Source organism: Thunnus maccoyii, chromosome 16, assembly GCF_910596095.1.
Source record: "Thunnus maccoyii chromosome 16, fThuMac1.1, whole genome shotgun sequence".
NCBI classification, from domain to species: Eukaryota; Metazoa; Chordata; class Actinopteri; order Scombriformes; family Scombridae; genus Thunnus; species Thunnus maccoyii.
In genome coordinates, this window is record NC_056548.1 from 20,629,710 (window position 1) to 20,648,808 (window position 19,099).

Sequence of the window (19,099 nt, forward strand, 5' to 3'; positions counted from 1 at the left end):
CATTCAGCACTTTGGTCAATATTTGTCATTTTAAAATGTGCTCTGTAAATAAAATTGACCGGACTTCAAACATGGTTGGATTTCAATTAACTAAATTATAAGTAAAGAAGTTGTTAAATCAAATAAAAGTCATCATTACATTCATTTGGGGGTTTACAAAAGAAGCCACTAAGTTAAAATAACAACTTCTGAGTAAAAATAAATACAACATCTTCAAGACTTTCTGTACATACAGTACCAGTCAAAAGTCTGGACAAACCTTCCCATTCACTTCAATGAGAAAGTGTGTCCGGACTTTTGACTGGTACTGTATATAACAATAACAATATACAGAGTAGGCAGGCATATTTATACAAACATATATTCACTATATTATATAACTGTAGTGTATAAAGGTATACATGTGCTAATTTTGACAGATTTTGTTTCACTACATTTCAATGGGAAATTTTGGAGATGTGATTTTACATCTGTCAGCTATTGCTGATAGAATAAGGGTCAACATACAAACATGTGATGCACTGCTTTTAAACTACCCAGCAGTACATGAAGTAGTTAGCCCTGATGGTACACATATGTCATTAAAAAGAGCTTACACACTCACTAAATGAATATTTTTACTTTTGACATTTTATATCATACAGCACTTTTTTTTCTAAAGTAAAAATTTTATTGTGCAACTCATCTTCCAACTGTATTTGTTGTATCATGTATTTTTTCATTGTATTATTACTATCTTTACCCAGGATATAAATTACCCTGGTAATAAAACAGAGGATTTTGTAGCCATGAGTCCTGTAACTCCTTCTCCCTTCAATCAGTATGCTTGCTGGTTCATAATCACACCTCTTCATTCATGTGAATCACCAGAGGTACACAGATGTCAAAAACAGCTCATGCTCATTTTTAATGCTTTAAATACAAATCAGTAAACATTTGATGCCAAGATGAATGAGTCCCAGAGAATTTCACTATTTTGGAAATAGTGTATAGACACATACTGTAAGATGATAACTTCGGGAAATGATAGATACTGAAAGCAGACATTTGTTATATTGGATGCATTTTGTCTTTTTAAATTAATATATCAACTACATATGAGTGGAGGTGAAACTATGTTGGTAAATCCAAAAGGCATTTTACTATAAAATGTTTTTATTTTAAAGTATGCAGTGGAACTTGTCCAGTTATACATAAGAGAAGCCCATCTGTGTGGGAGAGAAGTCTGCTTTCTCAGGAGTTGCTACTGAGGTGCTCTTGAGCAAAACACTTCACTCTGCACAGCTTAATGTCCAGCAGCAGAGGACTGCGGTGACGGGCGGTGGACAGCTCGGGGACATGATATGTCTCCTCTCCAGTGTGTTGATGTGATTGACAAGATTGCTGCCGAGACACTGCAAATATGTTCAGAGAACCTAGAGTATCATTAATGAATAAAAGTGTTAAAAACATTTTACTTCCATTTAATGCAGAGGAGCAAAGAAAAACTGCCAAAACTGTCAATAAGAGATGTCTGGGAGATTAAAGCTGTAGTACATGTAGACCTAGATAACCCACTCAAATGGTAAAAGATGCAGGGAACTGATACGTGTGATGAGATTCATTCTGTAAACTATATCTGTTAATTTGTGTCAATCTAAGTGGCAATATTGTAAATAACAATGTCACTGTGTTAGTGTCACAAATTCTGTCATGAAAGCCCTATTGAGTTACAGTATGTGCTGTATATACAATGAGAAGAAAATAAATATATTTTCTAAACCTTAACATACATAATAATTCTTACTTTGGCTGTTTATTTCTGTATTATCTGCATCTTCTGAAGCTCCAGAGAGTGTGAACTGCATGTTAGTGATGCTTTATGAAATGGACCTTGAACACAGTCACTGGAAGTCAGTTTGTTAGAGTTTATGAAGATGCTCATTCCTCAGTATTTTCATAAATGAAGATATTTGTAGTATTTTATTTGGTAATCATTGACAGACAATCTCTGTAGTCCAACAGGACAATCATCAGTCTTCTCGAGGCGTTATTTGAACAATGACTTCAGTTTTTAAGTACTGTAACACTGCACATTTTACGTTTCCCTTTTGAACAGCAGATATTTCCACTTCTCATAGTAGGAAAAGCACAACTGTTATAAATAACATTAATGATGGCTCTGTTATATGTTATACAGTATGTGTCCCAGTAAGCCATGACAGTGTGACAGTCAGCCAGCATGCAGTTAAATGGAATTCATCCATTATTAATTGTATTATTTACACCTGTACTTTTCCTACTGTGACATGTTAAAATAACTTCTGTGAGAAAAAAAAGGCCTATTGCACTTTTTTAGGGCAACAAAATAGGACTTTGCTGATATAAAGGTATCTGGGTTTTTTTTTTTCTTTTACAAATCACGAAATTGAAATAAAACTGCATTTTGGAATGAAAATGAAAACATAAACAGACAGAAGTTTAGCAGATTCATTATCATGAGCCTTCACTTTGTTTTAATCACTTTGTTTTATTAAATAAGCTGCTTGGAGGAAATATTGTTGTACTAGTGAAATGTGATTTCAAAAGGAAATTTTGCATCACACTGATATTAACAACCTATAAGCAGCAAAAATGATTTGTTTACATAATCTTTATACTGTCTGATACACAGGGACAAACTATTCTAAAGTGAACCTGCATTACTTGTCTTACTTGTGGATTTTAATTAATAATGAAATCTATAAACAGAGCTAATTTAAACAACTGCTTTAAAGTGCATTGGAGTGCATTACATTTACTCGGACATCAATTTGGTGTATTCGTACACCACAAATATCAAAAATCAAATAAAAGCTGTGAGAGCTGAGCAGCTGCACAAGGCTGAAGGACGTTTCTGTGTGTTTTCTCGTTGACTGAGCAGCAAGTGGAGGAATCTTTTTCTGGCTCCTGCACACATGGCTGGAGGGAGGAGAGAGGACGAACAGTCTGCAGCGTTTTAGCACACAATTTCATGATGGTTTCAGAGAAGAGGCCAGCCAAGCATTTCAAGTGGCGGAGCAGCGAGAGGGCAGCATTGTAGAGGAGAGCAGGTAGTGTAATGATCAGGTAGACAAGATGACATCAAGCGTCCTCAGGGATGGCCAGGCACAGAGAGCTGACATCCTTCCAGAGAAAAAGAACCACTGAAACAGGACGAGACAAAACCAACAAACAAGAGAGCCATTAGCCTCAGGCAGACTTGTTATTACTGTACAGCAGCAGAAAGCCAGACACTCAGTGCAACACATGCAGGAACTGAGACAAAGAGATTTAAACGCTGTGGATAAATAATAACACATGTCACTCTGAGTGTCATTTTTTGTCAGATTTTGCAACAAAACAAGATTTTTTTTCAAGAAAGCTGTATTTTGCTGACTGACATTTATTAGGGAGCTAATATTTACATTCCAAATACACCTTCCTTCAACTCCCAAGATTCCTGAGCCTAAAGAAGAACAGTGGACTTATGGGAACTGTAGGATTCATAGAAGTGTAAATAAAATGTATTTTTATCCACATTTGTATACTTATGATACAATATGAAAATAAATACAAGAGTTCAGATTATATGACAATTATAACATTTTATATTTTATGATCTTACACGGTAAATTAATAACTTCTGTATAATCACATAGGTATGAATGAAGACAAGATATTGACTAAAATTAATTAATTACTAAAAATAAAGCTATAAAGATAATTTATTAACTTAAACACAAACATGGACTATATTTGTATCAAACTGAACTGCATATGTCATTTCTAACAACTGTTTTGTTCAACTTGTTTGCATATTTCACTATCCTTAAATTCAGGATGTACACACACTATTCACCGAGACAGCATTATGAAAACCAGGTGTGAAACTGCTGTGGCACCTTTCACCTACATAAAAAATCAGCTCCCGCATATTGTCAACACTTGTGTACGATGTCCAGAGATCACTTCTTCTACCTGTCCTTCACCTGTGACAAGGCGGTGAGCTTAAGTGCTTTGAGAAAACTGTTATGTTGTGTTTATGGACTCATTCATAAAGAAAAAAAATATATCATCTGAATCTCCAAGATGATCTCAAGTTGAGTGTTTTTGAACCTTTCCCTCATGTGTACTTGTATAATGTTATAGCTTAAATGTTATCATTTATGTCAAAATATGATATCATCTCATGATACTTAATGTTTGTGTTTTTGTGTCTTTTAAGGAACCATAATTTAGTTGTAACATCAGTCTTTTTGCGCTATACTTTAAAACAGTTAAATCATTATATTATACCCCTTTAAATTCAGTCTGCTACAAAATAAATATATACTGTAAATAGTATTTACAATACATCGAGTAAGTCTAAACTTACATACAATAAATTTAGTACATTGCTGGAGTTATTAGAGATGAGCTAATAGGACATTGGTGACTTAATCTTTGTTTTTCTTGCTGCTGTAGTTCCTCAGATGGCCACCAAAGAAAGACTGACAGGATTTAGCATTACATTGCCCCACAAAATAATCAAATAACTTATAATATGCAGGCTGCTCTTAGAGGAAGCAGCCATGTGTAATCTGTCCACATACCTGCTGAAAATGTTGCCCTTCAGCATAAACGTTTTATGCAAGATAATGTTGTAGTTATGATCTACAGGGACAATATTAACCTTTTATGTAAGATATTACTTTTTGAATTTGCACTTGGGTTGAATACAGTTAGTTTTTTGTTATAATATCTCTACTTGAGAATAACTACCGGCTGCTAAGTGAACTTATAAATAACTTCTTGTAGCTTAAAAGAAAGCTGGAGGATTGGAGAGGTAGATGTTTGATGGAGACGTTGCTGGTTTGATTCTGCTCTGCTTGGAAAGTCTATGCGGGGAAACTAAATATACCCTTAAAACTAAGTGTTCCATTTCCATAATAGCTCCTTTTTGTGTTTGGTCAACAATTCTGAGTAAATAAGGATGTAAGAAATCAAAATGATTTTCCAAATAAATAATCTATTTTTATTTGATGTTTTTTTTTTTGAAAAATGAAGAGTAAGATGAAAAACATGAGTGATGACTGTGACCACCTAGCTAATAATTTAGCAAGAAAAAGCACACTACAAAAATGTATCTTCTTTGAAATAATCCATATAAATATATGTATTTTTTTTGACAAAGTTAATTTCACACTATACAAGGTAAATGAATTAGAAATTATGTGGCAGAATAACAATTAATTAAGCACAGAAATAAATTACCATTCATGAAGAATATTTTGATGAATTTAGTTACACACACAGTATTATTAACAACACAATAGTGTGCACACAATAATAATATGATGTTAAACTGATATACAGTATGTGATATTTTTCAGTTCTGCATGTAATATTTTAGCCTCATCAATTTGACTGATACTACCCAGTGTTCAGTTTCCGGGAAGAAAACAAGTAGAAAATTTTCATCTCTTTTACACTGTTCAGCAAAAAAAAAAAAAAAAAAAAAAAATACGACTTAATATTCTAAATTGTAGCACGTGCTATGTGCTTGTATCTGTCAGGATCAATACATTCAGAATTTGAAGTAGTTTTGTGATATGTTTATGTGGATTCATCTAAATAATGGCAGACTATCAGATGGCCTGCTGGATAAAAGCACCCCAAAGTGGGGACAAACAGACAGGTAAAAATGCTGCATTGATATGCAGCTTCTGTTCACATTTCCATTGTTGAGTTGTGAAGCCATTTAAAAGTTTCCGTCTCCGTGTACAGCACTCAAAGTGCTTTGAAACTTTTGATTAACAGATGCATCTCTTGACTGTTAACATGAAAACAAGCCGAATAAATGAATTCCTGGCATAAATGGACATCAGGAAACACTTGATACAGATTACAGCTATTTGCATGCATTTCAGGTGTAAGACCATATATGTTTGATTATTATTACTATTTCTTGTACCACACACAATAGTGTGAAACATTTTGGGCTAGAATAGCTTCAGACTAAATCAAAACTCAAAACTTAAAACGTAAAACAATGGAATTGAAGAAACAAAAAACAGTATGGGTACAAATAAGCTGCCTAACAAGCTAAAACAAATAATGATAATTACATTTCACGACTGTATTTGATACTAAACCTGGCACAGTTAAAGCAGGACATGGCTGTATCTCTGCACATATAGTGTACATTCTGCTTTTCATGTCATAGAAATTTAGTTAAGAAAATACACAAATATTGAAAACTATTGACCAGTTCTTACATCATTGGAGAGCACATTAATCAACTCGTGTCTTATAACTCCAAGATATCTGATAGCACTTAAACACAAGTGTGTTCAGGAGTACTACATTTTGTCACATAAAACATACAAAACGGCCAAATAAAAATTTAACAGATCATTTCAGGACATGTCATGAAAAAAATATTTCATCTTATCACAACAATCGGCTGCCAAGGGCAACTAGACACAGAGAAAAGATTGGCAGAGACATTTTGCCATATGAGTAACTGGGTGACAGAGCTGGAGTGAGCCGTGGCTGAGTCACAACCATACTCTCTAACAGCTTTGTTTACCTGCCCTTACTGCTGCCACAATTAATGCAGCAGAGAAGTGGACGAACCAGGTACCCTTGGAACCAAGCACCCCGTCCAAGTACACTATCTGCTTTGTCCTGCCATGCATTTGGTAATCTGCATTGATCTGCTGCTGTGTTTTTTAATTGTTGTTACAAAAGAGAGCAGCTATGCTAAAATATTGGCACTCAAAACAATACAGAGGACAGCAGCACTCGCAGAACCCTGACCTAAAATCTCAGGAAGCTAATTCTGTTTTAAACCACGAGAAGGTGGAATTGACTGATTTTTTTTTTTCTTGTTTCAAATTTCATGCAAGGTGACAGGACATAGATATTTTATCTATTTATGTACATATATGTATTAATTCATTCATTTGATGCATGATTATGATATAATCTATAAAGCTGAATTTGCCAAATCATTCATTAAGACTAATTATATTTATTAAAGAAACATTGAGAACTTGTTGACATACTTCCCAGCATGCATTTGAGTTACAGTTGGAACAAAATTACAAGATGAAGGTTTATGTGCCTAAAGGGTGAATCATCAACATATGATTAAAATTGGAAATCATTATAAACAGGATTAAACTAGTTAGTGGCTGTACCTGATAACATAAATGATTTGAGCTTTTTGTTGGAAATAAAGCACAAGACGATACACTAGATTTATAACAGCTCATCAGTTTGTGGCTTGATGGTCTGACATTTGTGAAACAAGAAGAATTGATACCAACATCCTCTAACTGGTGAAAGGGTAAATAACCCGGAGTGCACATCATCAATAAGTAACCTCAGCTAATAAATACTCAACATGACCACACACCTGCCGTTTGAAATTGTCTCAAAAGTTCAAAACATTTAGGCCAGTTAATCAACTTTGACTTGATTTTCCAGTCTGCTTACTGTTAGATGCAAGGAGAAGACATATTTTCTGTGGTGTCATGTCTATCAAAAAGAGCAAACAACTGGTTTTCATATTCTGTCAGTGACAGTACAGTTTTGTTTAACAAATTAGCAGTTTTACTCCTCTGAAGCACTTTGTGACCTTGCTCTGTGAAAGATGCTATATTAAATAAACTTTACCTGTTTATTTGTATCATGCTGGGTTATACTTAGGTCTTAGTCTTTTTCTCTGGTGTTTGGTGGCCTTGGTTCAGTGGCTTGAAAGCTCAAGGAACATTGTTTCTTTCAGGCGACAGGCAGGAATGTAAAAGGATGACTTTGGCTGCTTCAGGTAATTAAAAGGCAGCCATACAGCAAAAATCCAGTAATATCAAATGAAAAAAAAAAAAAAATCAATTTCCTGCCTACATGCAACATGTGCTGGGATCCCTTCCCACAGTGAGTACAGTTTCTGGTGTCTGATTATAACCTTACCAGAAAGTAATCAAGTAAATGAACTGCTACACATTATACTGTGAAACTCAAAGAATAACTTCTACACTGTAATCCTATTACAGCATTTTGAGTTCTCCAGCTCTCCATTTTAACAAGCTGTCAGATTATGGTCAGCATCCCATAAAAGCCCATATTCTGTTTTTGGCGCCCTATTAGCATCATTTCGTCCATCAAGCGACATTAATTGTGAATGAATGCAAACTCCTGCAGAAGAATACGGTCTTCAAGAGGCCTGTCACATACTTTCTCCACTTGGGAGGACCTTTAACCTACTTAGCTGAGGAACCGCACCGTTTCAAGTAGCGCAGCTGAAAGATATGCACCTGCCCGCTTTTTACTCTCACACTGCACGCCGATTTAAGAGGAGAGAAAGCATTTGATCTAAATGGTACTACACTGACTGCAGGTGTAGAATTTCCTCCACAAATATCCACACAAATTCATCCAATGTGCCCAACACAGTACAGATGTGGTTTGAATTCTAAGTTTGGAATGAAGAGTACAAATCATCTTTGGTTTTGCAAGACTGCTGATTTCAGTGTTGTGATTCAAAATTTTAAATGAGGTTTCTTTATAGCTCCGCGGGATACTGACTAGGCTTATTATATTTTGTGCGTAACAATAACCTCCGAATGAATCTTTCAGTGACTTGGAAGAAAAGAAAGTACAGGGCAACAGACGTTTTGCCATCATGAATTTATATCCCCAATAAATCGATTATTTAATTTAAAATATTACTGAAATATTTCACTTTCTATGTCGATAGATTTTTAACAATTTGTAATGTAAGAATGGGAAGACTTGAGCATAACTCTGTATGTGAGTTTCGGCCCAGTATCACGGCAGTTTGTCAAATAGTCACGAAATTTAATCTATAGATTCGTGCACATGAACACGAATATTCCTTTTTTTTTTTCGTGATACCCAGCACGACTTTCTAAGAGCCTGTCAAGAGGCGCAGCTCAGATGACGTCTATATAAAGTGACAAATTTCCATATTCGGAGGTGGCAGGTTGTGTGGATGGATAGATCCTAACTTTGCAGAAAGTGGACTTCGTGGACTTTGCTGCAGGAGACCGCTGCTGGCCTCCCGCCTCCAACCACGCCTCAAGTGATCATTTTTAACCCAAACCATGATCTTACCCTGAACCTAACCAAATGGTTTTCGTGCCTAAACCACAAGACCTTAACCACAGCGTTGTCATATCATAAAATATCATTATTTTTAACAGTGATATAAACGTGGCACTAAAGATATTTCCAATTGAAATACATTTGTTTGAAAGTTGTGTTGAGTGTCACGAAAAAATTGGAAAATTCGTGTCCATGTTTCTCCATTAATTTATTGATAAAAATTACAGTCCTAAAGGAAGCAGTTTGGTGCGCAATCACACTTTTTTAAAGCCGTTCCACACTAAAGGTGGGGTTTATAAGTCTACCTCTTCCTTAGGAACCGTCCCCAAGACGCATCATTTTGTTTTCAGTGAAAAGCTTCACGAATAAAAATAATGTATTGACATCAAATCCTTAGAAATCTAACAAGAGGAGAATGAAAGAGGCAGAGACAAAGGACGAAGAGTTCGTGCGTAAATTACGCACGACCTGAAAAATGTAACCTGGACAGATTTACCATGTACTCTACTCCATGTAAGTTTATGGTAGCAGCACACTGGGATTTATCAATGAATCTTTAACGTGGCCCAAAGAGGAAAATGAAGAGAAAAATGGCAACATCTTACCATTTTTTGTGTTTGTTTAAATTCCCCTCGCATTATAAAAAGAAGAGTTAAGAGTTGAGTTAGAGATTTAAGGGCTGTAAGACTAAATAAATCCCCATGTTTTTTGCACTCTGTGCTCGGCCGGTTTGTGGTTGAGGTGGCAGGTCAGGACCTCGGCCCTTCAGCCATCTCTCCACATCTCTCAAGGTATTGAACTAGCAACGAAGTGATGGAGGAAAGCACTTCAGTAACCAGGCGCTTTGGTCCATCTGCTGCGCTGTGCTGAGCTGAGGGGGGTGATGATATCGGGAAAAGGTTGTCTATATGATATAAGCTACACAAATGGATTTCAGTCCTGGTTAACAACATTTAACTGGTCCGATGGACACTTACACTTAATATATTGGAAATTTTGTTTATATGTCCTAACAAAGACCGCGATGTTTATTTGAACACACGACGATTCTGCGTTTATGTCTCCTCATTAATACACACAATTTACAAGATTTGATCGCTGATAGCAAGGAATGCTTGAAATACAGCAAACTTAATAGAAAATAATTGGACGCTTGATTGTAAATCCTTTATTACAGGCTTCTATTTGTTTGTCAGTAATTAAGTAACTTCAGAAAGCTTGTGAAATAACTCAAATTATCTAGAAAGTTTGACAATTACATTAGGTAGGCTACAGAAAGTCAAAGAGGAGAATTTCAAAAGCGTGTATTTACAAAAGCAAAACAGTTACAGCGCAAACAAGCGCACCGTCCCCGTGCGTAATTCTGGGAATAAAATACATATTATTCATCGCCATGCTGCCAATAATGTAGCACTTTTATTCTCCTTAGGGCGGCAAAGGTCAGTGTAAGCTAATATAAATGAATAGGCTAAATTAAATGCTATTTATCAGCATTCACGCTTGTTTTATCCTACAAACACACAGCAATAAACTCTATTCAATATCATAACTACAGCTGCACAAAGGTTTGTTAATTAAAATTATTTTCTTTATAAACGCGTCAGATGTACGACAAACCTCGACTGGGCCTTCTTCATAGCTCCTCGGCGCGTCCGTTTATCCTCCTCCTGCAGCCTTGGCCACATCATATTCACTGGATGTAAAAGTTAACTTAGATTGGCAACTATATTAATGTGGACTATTGCTCTCATAAGCGTTGCATGCAGCCAACCAGCTCCAGATTTTTATGGGATCCTAATGTGGAGGGTCTGTGGACGAGGGTCCTGCTCTCTGACTCAGTAATCCACAAGGTTGAGAGGTTTGCCTCATTTACATAATGTTAGAGGTCTGGGCCGAGGCCTACCTTTCTTCTCGCCCTGAAAAGACACCATGTTGCCGTTGGCAAAAGAGTGGAAAAGGCGCACAGAAGTCTGGACAAGTACAGCAATATTTGCAGGTTGGAATTATTACTCTACTTTAAGAAAATAGCTGATATTCTCATTATTGATTCTTTTATATGAAGAAGAGTTTATTAGAAAGAGCATTTTATTTACACCTGAAACCTTCCTGCCAATCAGATTTTTAAATTTCCTTCTTCACTGTCTTTCTGACAACTCCAGCTGACTTTGGAATACGTTGACGCGCGCAGTGTTTTGTTTTCCGCAACAACAATAAAATCCAACCACTTCACATTAAATCCGCTGCGGAGTCCAGGCATCTGATGGGGGGGGTGGGGGGGGGGGGATGGGGGGGCTGTAGGCGGGTGGGGGGGAGAAGAAGGAGAAATTCGGCTGGTGAAATATGCATAAGAACAATGATTTATTACAATCAGGCTATCAACTCAACCGGAGATTGGTGTTCTTGATATGTCGCTATAATTGATGGCTGACCATGTCACATCTTCATTTGCTCAATTAGGGTAGGTAGCTACTTGCTGTCATGCCATGCTAAATTACATTAGTGGCTTCGCGCAGATGAGTGTTTCCTTCCTCCAGTAAAGGAAGATGGAAACACATTTCACGTCTGGAAAATAACCCCCGAGCAGCACACCTGCTCCGGTTGTTGTCTGCTGTAAACTGTTGATATTGATGAAAAACATAAACTAGTCCCAGCCATCAGATAACCGTTTATGAGTAGCATAATATAGACAATCTATAGACTATCTCTGTAATTTGACGGTAATGAGCTACAGGCCTAATAATGCGTTACAGAGCCTCAGCAGAGACGTGTAAGGTTATAATGTGAAGCTACATTAACTGGTTTTCATTATTGCATTTTGTAGAAGCTCTTTTTGTCTTTTGACCCCCCTTATTGTGTCTGTCTTCCTCTGATTCTTCCCCTGGCGCCAGTCGGTTTGCTCAGAGATTACAATGTCAGGTCAAGACTGCAAAGTCTCATTAATGCATGTTGACCAGACTTGAGGGTTTGGGGCTTACAATATTGTCTCCAAATTGCATTAAGTCTAATGAAAACCTATGTGAGAAATGTGTAAATGTATTGTGATTTCTGCTCTTTTTTCTCCCTAAATTATTCGGAATCCTGAAAACTTCCGCGGTCAGTTTTAACGAATATAATCTATAAATCCTGTACACATGCCTTGCCTTGCTGCTCATGAATGTGTGGTGGTGATATACTCACAGATTGGATCCCTATTGCCGTTTCCCTTTCAGCATTTTGTCATTTTGAGCTTATTTGGACTTGTCCCTCTCTGGTGAGGCAAAATGATGCTTAAGAAGCATAAATGAGCTGGTCATACAACTTCATTGTGCCTCTTTGATGATACTCTGTGGCCCTTATGTTTGTTCAAAGTGCTCTCAAAGTTTCTAGAAAGAGTGGAATTCCCTACTGACGCAAAATAGTCATATGTGGTCAGATCAGCTGATGTGCTGCACATAATGGCCTATTCTCACCTGTATATAGTTGTCAGAAAGGACAGAATCATAAATACGTGGCGTCGTTTTATTCATGTATAGTTAATATAAAGCAAAGTGTATTTTCATGAATTATTTCCCTAAAATGTCAATGACTATTGTTTGCTGGTTTAGGAGTTTTGCTCCGCCCCCTGTGTTTGTCGTAAACCTGGCTCCTGGCTCCAATAAACCCGGGCTAAGAGCGCCCTGGGCTCGCCTCCTTCTCCAAGGCGATCAATAGGATCTCAGGCGCACTACAAGCACTCTCTTACGTAGACATCCACCAAGGAGAGAGCCGATACAACAACACGGTTGATCTGCTCAAACACAAAAATCTACCTGCTTTCTGAATCATGTCGTTGAGCCCAAAGCACACAACGCCTTTTTCAGTGACAGATATTTTGAGTCCAATCGAGGAGACCTACAAGAAGTTTAGTGGCATGGACGGCGCAGGAAACCTAACCTCTCCACTGGGAGCCTACCGACAGCCTCAGGTGTCTCAGACCGGCATGCAACAGCACTCCATGGGCCACAACGCCACCGTGGCCACTACTTACCACATGCCGCACACCGTCTCCCAGTTCTCCCACAGCGCAATGGGGGGATACTGCAATGGAAGCATTGGCAACATGGGAGACCTCCCGTCGTACCAGGAAAGCATGCGGAATAGTGCAGCAGCAACAGGGTGGTACAGCGCCAACCCTGATCCAAGATACTCCACAAGTAAGTTCTTTACTCCATTTATACACACTTTTCATTTTTTTTTTCGTTGTAAATAAAAACATAATAATTTACAATCAGGAACGAGGGAGAAAAACGCACAGGACTAAATATGTATCGCTTTTGAAAAATATTTTATTTATGTCAGGGGACTACTAATAAACAGTTGATGCAAATATTGTACAGTATTTTAGAAAACCTTTAATTTAAAATGACTGTTTATGGTTAAACCGAAAAGGAGATCATTATTTCAAGTCTGGCTCGAGTTTTTTTATCTTTGGCATGAGTAATTACTCAAATGCAAGATATTATTATTATTAGTAGTATTATTATTATTTTAAAATATAGGACAAAAGCTGATGCTTGCCAACTTCAATAATTAACGCATATAATTTCAATACATTTCAATAAAGACTATTTCAGGCGAAACAGTGTTCTCCTCTTCTGTTTATTGAACGCACGTATATGTATGTATATTTTTAAGTTTCTAGATTCATGGGACCTTCCACAGGTATGAACATGACCGGCATGGGGAGTCTCACAGGAATGGCGGACGCCACCAAATCCATGCCAGCTCTCCACGCTGCGCCCAGGAGGAAACGGCGCGTCTTGTTCTCGCAGGCTCAGGTCTACGAGCTGGAGAGGAGGTTTAAGCAGCAGAAATACCTGTCGGCGCCGGAGAGGGAACACCTGGCCAGTATGATCCACCTGACGCCGACCCAAGTGAAGATCTGGTTTCAGAACCACCGGTACAAGATGAAGCGCCAGGCCAAGGACAAGGCAGCGCAGCAGCTGCAGCAGCAGCAGCAACAGGACGGTAACCTGTGCCAACAGCAGGCGCAGTCCCCGAGGCGCGTAGCCGTGCCAGTTCTGGTGAAGGACGGTAAACCGTGCCAGAACGGCTCCAACACGCCGACACCGAACCAGCAACAGGTACAACAGAGTCAACAACAAAGCCAACAACAGAACGGAGCCGGAGTCGTGCTCGCATCCTCGACCAGCAGCCTCGCCCAGCATCAAAGCCAGCAGCAGGTGAACGCTTTGGAGCTGGAAGAGATGTCACCCAGCCCCCCCTCACTGCACAGCCAGCTCAACATGGCCCAGATAGACACATCTGCTGTAGATTACACCAGTAACATGGTCAGCTCAAACCTCCTCTACGGCAGAACGTGGTAGGACCTAATACAGTACTGTCACTTTCCACTTTTTCTATGTGAACCTGCGGATGAGCCCAAGCAAGAGCAAAACATATATATATATATATATATATATATATATATATATATATATATATATATATAGCTGAATGCTGAAAATGAGGGCCCTTTGGTGTTGGAGGGGACAAGGCGCACAGAGGCGCACAGAGGCGCACCAGCTGATCAGGGCACATTTTCTTGACATCTCTGAGAGGGGAGTCTATTTTTGAACATTACAGAAATGGCTGCCCTTGAAAGCAATTATGTCGTTTCTGGACCTTTTGTAATCCATGTTTTGGACCTTCCTCATGATGTTTTAAACGTAGTCTATGTTGTTGAAACAAAAAGGAATGCTGCTTCACTTGAGTTCGGACTGGGGGGAGAGGTGGGATCAGGTTTGAAGTACACTAAACCACCACTCCTTATTTGCGGTGATAACCTGGTATTTTATCATATTAATATTGTAAACTAATGTATTCATTTAGACTTATTAAATAAAGTAGGGACTTGTATATTTGGCTAACACACAAGAATGCGTTTAACTGTATAATAATCGTTATTGCGTCCACTTTTATGTTTTCTTTATTCTTTTGTAAGTTAAAAAGGAACAAATGCGTGATGGCTGCTGTATATGTTTCAAAACCAAGTGAACGTTAACAATAAATAACTTGAAGTGTGAGAGCTATTCCTAAGGAAGTAATTTTTTAAAAGGAATCTGTTTTGAAGTGCATTTTCATTATGTTGTGATTGAGACCAAATTGAGCTGGAAAGCAAGGTCGATGAGGGAGCCAGCATTGTTCAGGTGACATTTTGGAGGGTTGCCTTTCATGGAGGATGTCTGCAAGACTCTAAGACCGGGAGATCACACTTTGAAAAATCACCAACACCTTTCCATCAGGTTTAATATTGACATTAATTTACTGTTTCATTTATTAAAATATTTAACTTTTAACAAACTCTTCAAACATATTGATTCAACCCTTTTTAATAGGCCCAGAACTTCGTTTCACCGCGATGTAATTGGTCAGTTTTATTGTGACTGCGAGCTTCCATAAAATACCAAACTAATTATTGTAATACGAAGAAATATACTATATAATGTAAAGGAATGGTCCGCATTATTTTTATACTGCACTAAACTCAGTTACCCTGTAATTGTAATGTAGTTTTATTATTATTATTATTATTATTATTATTATTATTATTATTATTATTATCATTGTTGTTGTTATTATTACTCGTTTTTCTAAATTTACAATTTAGACCGAAGCTTTCTAACATCCTTTTTTCAATTAAATACAAATAATAAAAAAAACATGCTTGTTATTTGTACCTTTTACCTTAAATAATTACATTTTTTTCCAGACTTTAATTTCAAATTCATGGCTCCTCGCTAAAACTGAATTTGAATGATAATAAGGTTCTATGGAAGTCAGTTATATATTATTTGAGAATAATATTAAGGTTTGGCGCAGTGTTGTTGATATTAAAATGAGAATATTCAACTTTTATCTAAATGAATTCCTACATGTCAGATTCTTCAAAAATGTGTCAGTACTTCAAAAGGAAATCCCCTTTATTTGACCTATTTCCTGTTATAATTTCTGCTCCAGTCATTGTTTGACAAAATATATCACAAATATAATCTAAAGATATGCAAATAATTGTTCTAGATGTAGTGCAAATATTGCAAGTGTTGCAATATTTCTATTAACTGTTATTTATATTTTAAATAACACTGATATCTTTTCTGAATCAGGCACTGTAAGCTAATGTTCAAAATACCCAGGAGCACATTGTCACTTTCTTTTTCATTCTCTCTCTCTCTCTCTCTCTGTCTCTCTCTCACACACACACACACACACACACACACACACACACACACACACACACACATACACACACACACACACACACACACACATATACACACGAGTCTCATTCTGATCAATCTCTTTAAAAGATGAATGATTTGTGCAAACAAACTCCAAAGTGTTTAAGGTCATCACTTAGCATCAGTGTCGGCTCCTCTTTGCTTCTGTCCTCCAAAACCTTTTTTACACCGGCAGCGACTGATAATAGGATCTAACATTTCATTTCCTGTGGTCATTTAAACACGTTTGAAAATTACTTCTCAATCCCCTTCCTGATGACACCCTGTGATGATGATGATGGCTATCAGTGTGTCTCAATGGAGACCTTGGAGAGCCTCCATTTCCAACCCCTTCACATACCTGGCAGCTGTATGTATATGTGCTATCATCCCTACACTCGAAGGAAGCATCAGAGCCAATATGCACCTGACATTTGGAATTGAGCGCAACAACTCCATCAGAAGGGAGTTTGATAAGAGCATTAAAAAGAGAAATGCATTCCACAATATACACTTTGATGATGCAAGATGTTGCTGATAGATTTTGTCTCTAAATTGAGGGCATGAATGAGCTGTCAACAAAGCTTTTGATGGTGGACCACATGAAATGAAAGTGGAGGTGAAGCCATTCTTTTCTCTTTTCAATAGCCATAGTTATGGCGCACTAATAGGCTATGCTTGGTAATCACTGGCTATTGTGCCTGTTGCTTCTTTCAGTTTATTGGGGGGCACCTCTCTTTGTAAAGATATATGAGACTGGTTTGGCACTGTAATTGGTGCTGGCATCATCATCTCTGTCTGGAAAGTTTTGGGGCTGCAGCTGCAACAGTGTTACTTCCACATACATGCATAGTTTCAGAACCAGCTTAGAACAGCATCCACATACATGTGCACATACAAACACACACAGATAGCTGCATGTATGTTCATGCACACCTAGCACACATTCACATACGCAAACAAAGCAATGGAATAAGTCACATATTATATAAAATTGCCTCTATTACACAAAGCATAGATTTCCATCAGAGCTGGAAGGAGTCTATAACTACCTCAATGCCATACACTGTATATTGTTAGTATAGAGCGTGGAGCAGAGGATAGTCTATTTCACTGATGCAAAGAAATTTTTAGACTATTCTTCCCAGGTAATTGCAGGTTTTACTGCATAATGTGAATGTAGAAGGAAGCCTTGCTTCAGTCTCTGCAACCTCCTCTCCCCCCCCCCACCCCCCAACTCCCTTCCTCCCCATTATTCTACTTAATATGTCAGAAGGTCTGATCGCAGAGAAACCTTTTCAAGTCCTATTGATGTGTTCCTCAATTGACCATGGCGACCTAGCAACCTAGAGAGCGCTAATTGGCTAGGGCTTAACATTATTGGCAGCATAGTTTACACAGAAACATAGGCCAAACATATAACCCTCATCATACACAGTTCTGTGTTTTTTTAGATTTCCTGGTACAATAGGAGGAGACATTTGTTTCTTGTTGTTGGTGTTAACTCAAAAAGAAAGCTAAAAGCATAGTCTGACCTAGTTTCTGAGTGGAATATAATGAATGAGTAAGATTTTTCCTGAAGACTGAAAATAGAAAAATGTGGCTCCATTTATCAAATAAGATATTATTTTATTTATGTTATATGACAACATAAATCTGACAATATAGATAGATACCATTAATATATATTAGGTCAGCACTAATATCCAAAGTTTACTCTCACCTACAAGTGTTGTGTCCCTCTTTCCCCTGTTCTGCCAGCGATAGTCCCCAGATCTTGCCCCATGTGAAATGATTAGGAGAGGCCAGCACCGCTTTTCATTTCACCGTGCGAATGAATGCACTGAATTGGCAAGTTCTGAGAGACACAGAGAGAAATTTTAATTAGTGTAATACCCTCATAATCTGCCAAGGAGACACAATCTTTCCCTCCTCTATGACAAAAACTATGCCTGCTGAATTTGTTTGGTTTCCACAGAATGAGTCATTGCAACAAGTCTGCAAGTCTTTGCCCCCAGGAAGCAAAAAGTTCCCCAATTCTAGTCATTTTCAAATGGAAAAAAATTGCCTGCAAATAATCATCTTCCTACAGAGTGAGAAAAAAAACACATTTCAAGAAGGTCATAGGACTCTGAAAGCAATTCTCACTCTAATAGATTTCCATGAAATTAAATATATGAAACCGCATTTTTACCGTTGCCTTTGGTTTGACGATAACATGAACTGAAATGCACACATATGCACACACACTTACACACATGCTCTCTCTCGCACACGCACACGCACACACACACACACACACACACACACACACACACACACACACACAATTATATGCTATTCCAGGACTTGTACTGGCTAATTCCATTGCTTACTATGAATACCATTTTAGCAATATGAGGCATTGCAGGGCCAAGCAATCTTTTGAAGACTATTCACTACCGTCCGTACTAGAAGGGGGTAGAGGATGAAGGATGGAGGACCAGGTTAGGAGTGTGTGTAGGAGGTGGGGGGGGGGGGGGGGGGGGCAGCATCCCTTATTAGAAAACCATGTCACATTCTCTCCTGCGCCGGCCGGACTCACTGCGCTGCCAGTAATCCCCCCTCCAAGTCCCCCTATGCATGTTATTCAATTCGCTCATAAGTAGTTAGAGAAACTGTTTTCAGTTGCCACTAATAACTACTGACCTCCAGTGACACAGGCCAACAATAGGTTTGTCAGGCCTGAAACGCACAACCAAAGAAGCTGA

At 37.9% G+C, this 19,099-nt stretch overlaps 1 protein-coding gene across 3 annotated transcripts; it reads left to right on the forward strand.

Annotated features, from left to right (window-relative positions):
- The first annotated feature begins 12,913 nt into the window (after nucleotides 1-12,913).
- On the forward strand, nucleotides 12,914-14,456 carry nkx2.4a (NK2 homeobox 4a). Of its 3 annotated transcripts, XM_042388927.1 has the most exons (3): nucleotides 12,914-13,283; nucleotides 13,765-14,213; nucleotides 14,295-14,456. In XM_042388927.1, exons 1-3 carry the CDS (start codon nucleotides 12,914-12,916, stop codon nucleotides 14,454-14,456), a joined length of 981 nt encoding a protein of 326 aa, XP_042244861.1. The 3 variants fall into 3 exon arrangements, with proteins under 3 accessions (XP_042244861.1, XP_042244858.1, XP_042244859.1); XM_042388924.1 differs by having other exon boundaries at nucleotides 13,765-14,456; XM_042388925.1 differs by having other exon boundaries at nucleotides 13,792-14,456.
- The last annotated feature ends 4,643 nt before the right edge of the window (nucleotides 14,457-19,099 follow it).

Excerpts from the sequence above, each read along its gene's own strand:
- nkx2.4a (XM_042388924.1), top strand. The coding sequence starts at position 12,914 with ATGTCGTTGAGCCCAAAGCACACAACGCCTTTTTCAGTGACAGATATT. Across the intron at positions 13,284-13,764 it reads TGATCCAAGATACTCCACAA|TTTCTAGATTCATGGGACCT; the intron begins GTAAGTTCTTTA and ends TATATTTTTAAG.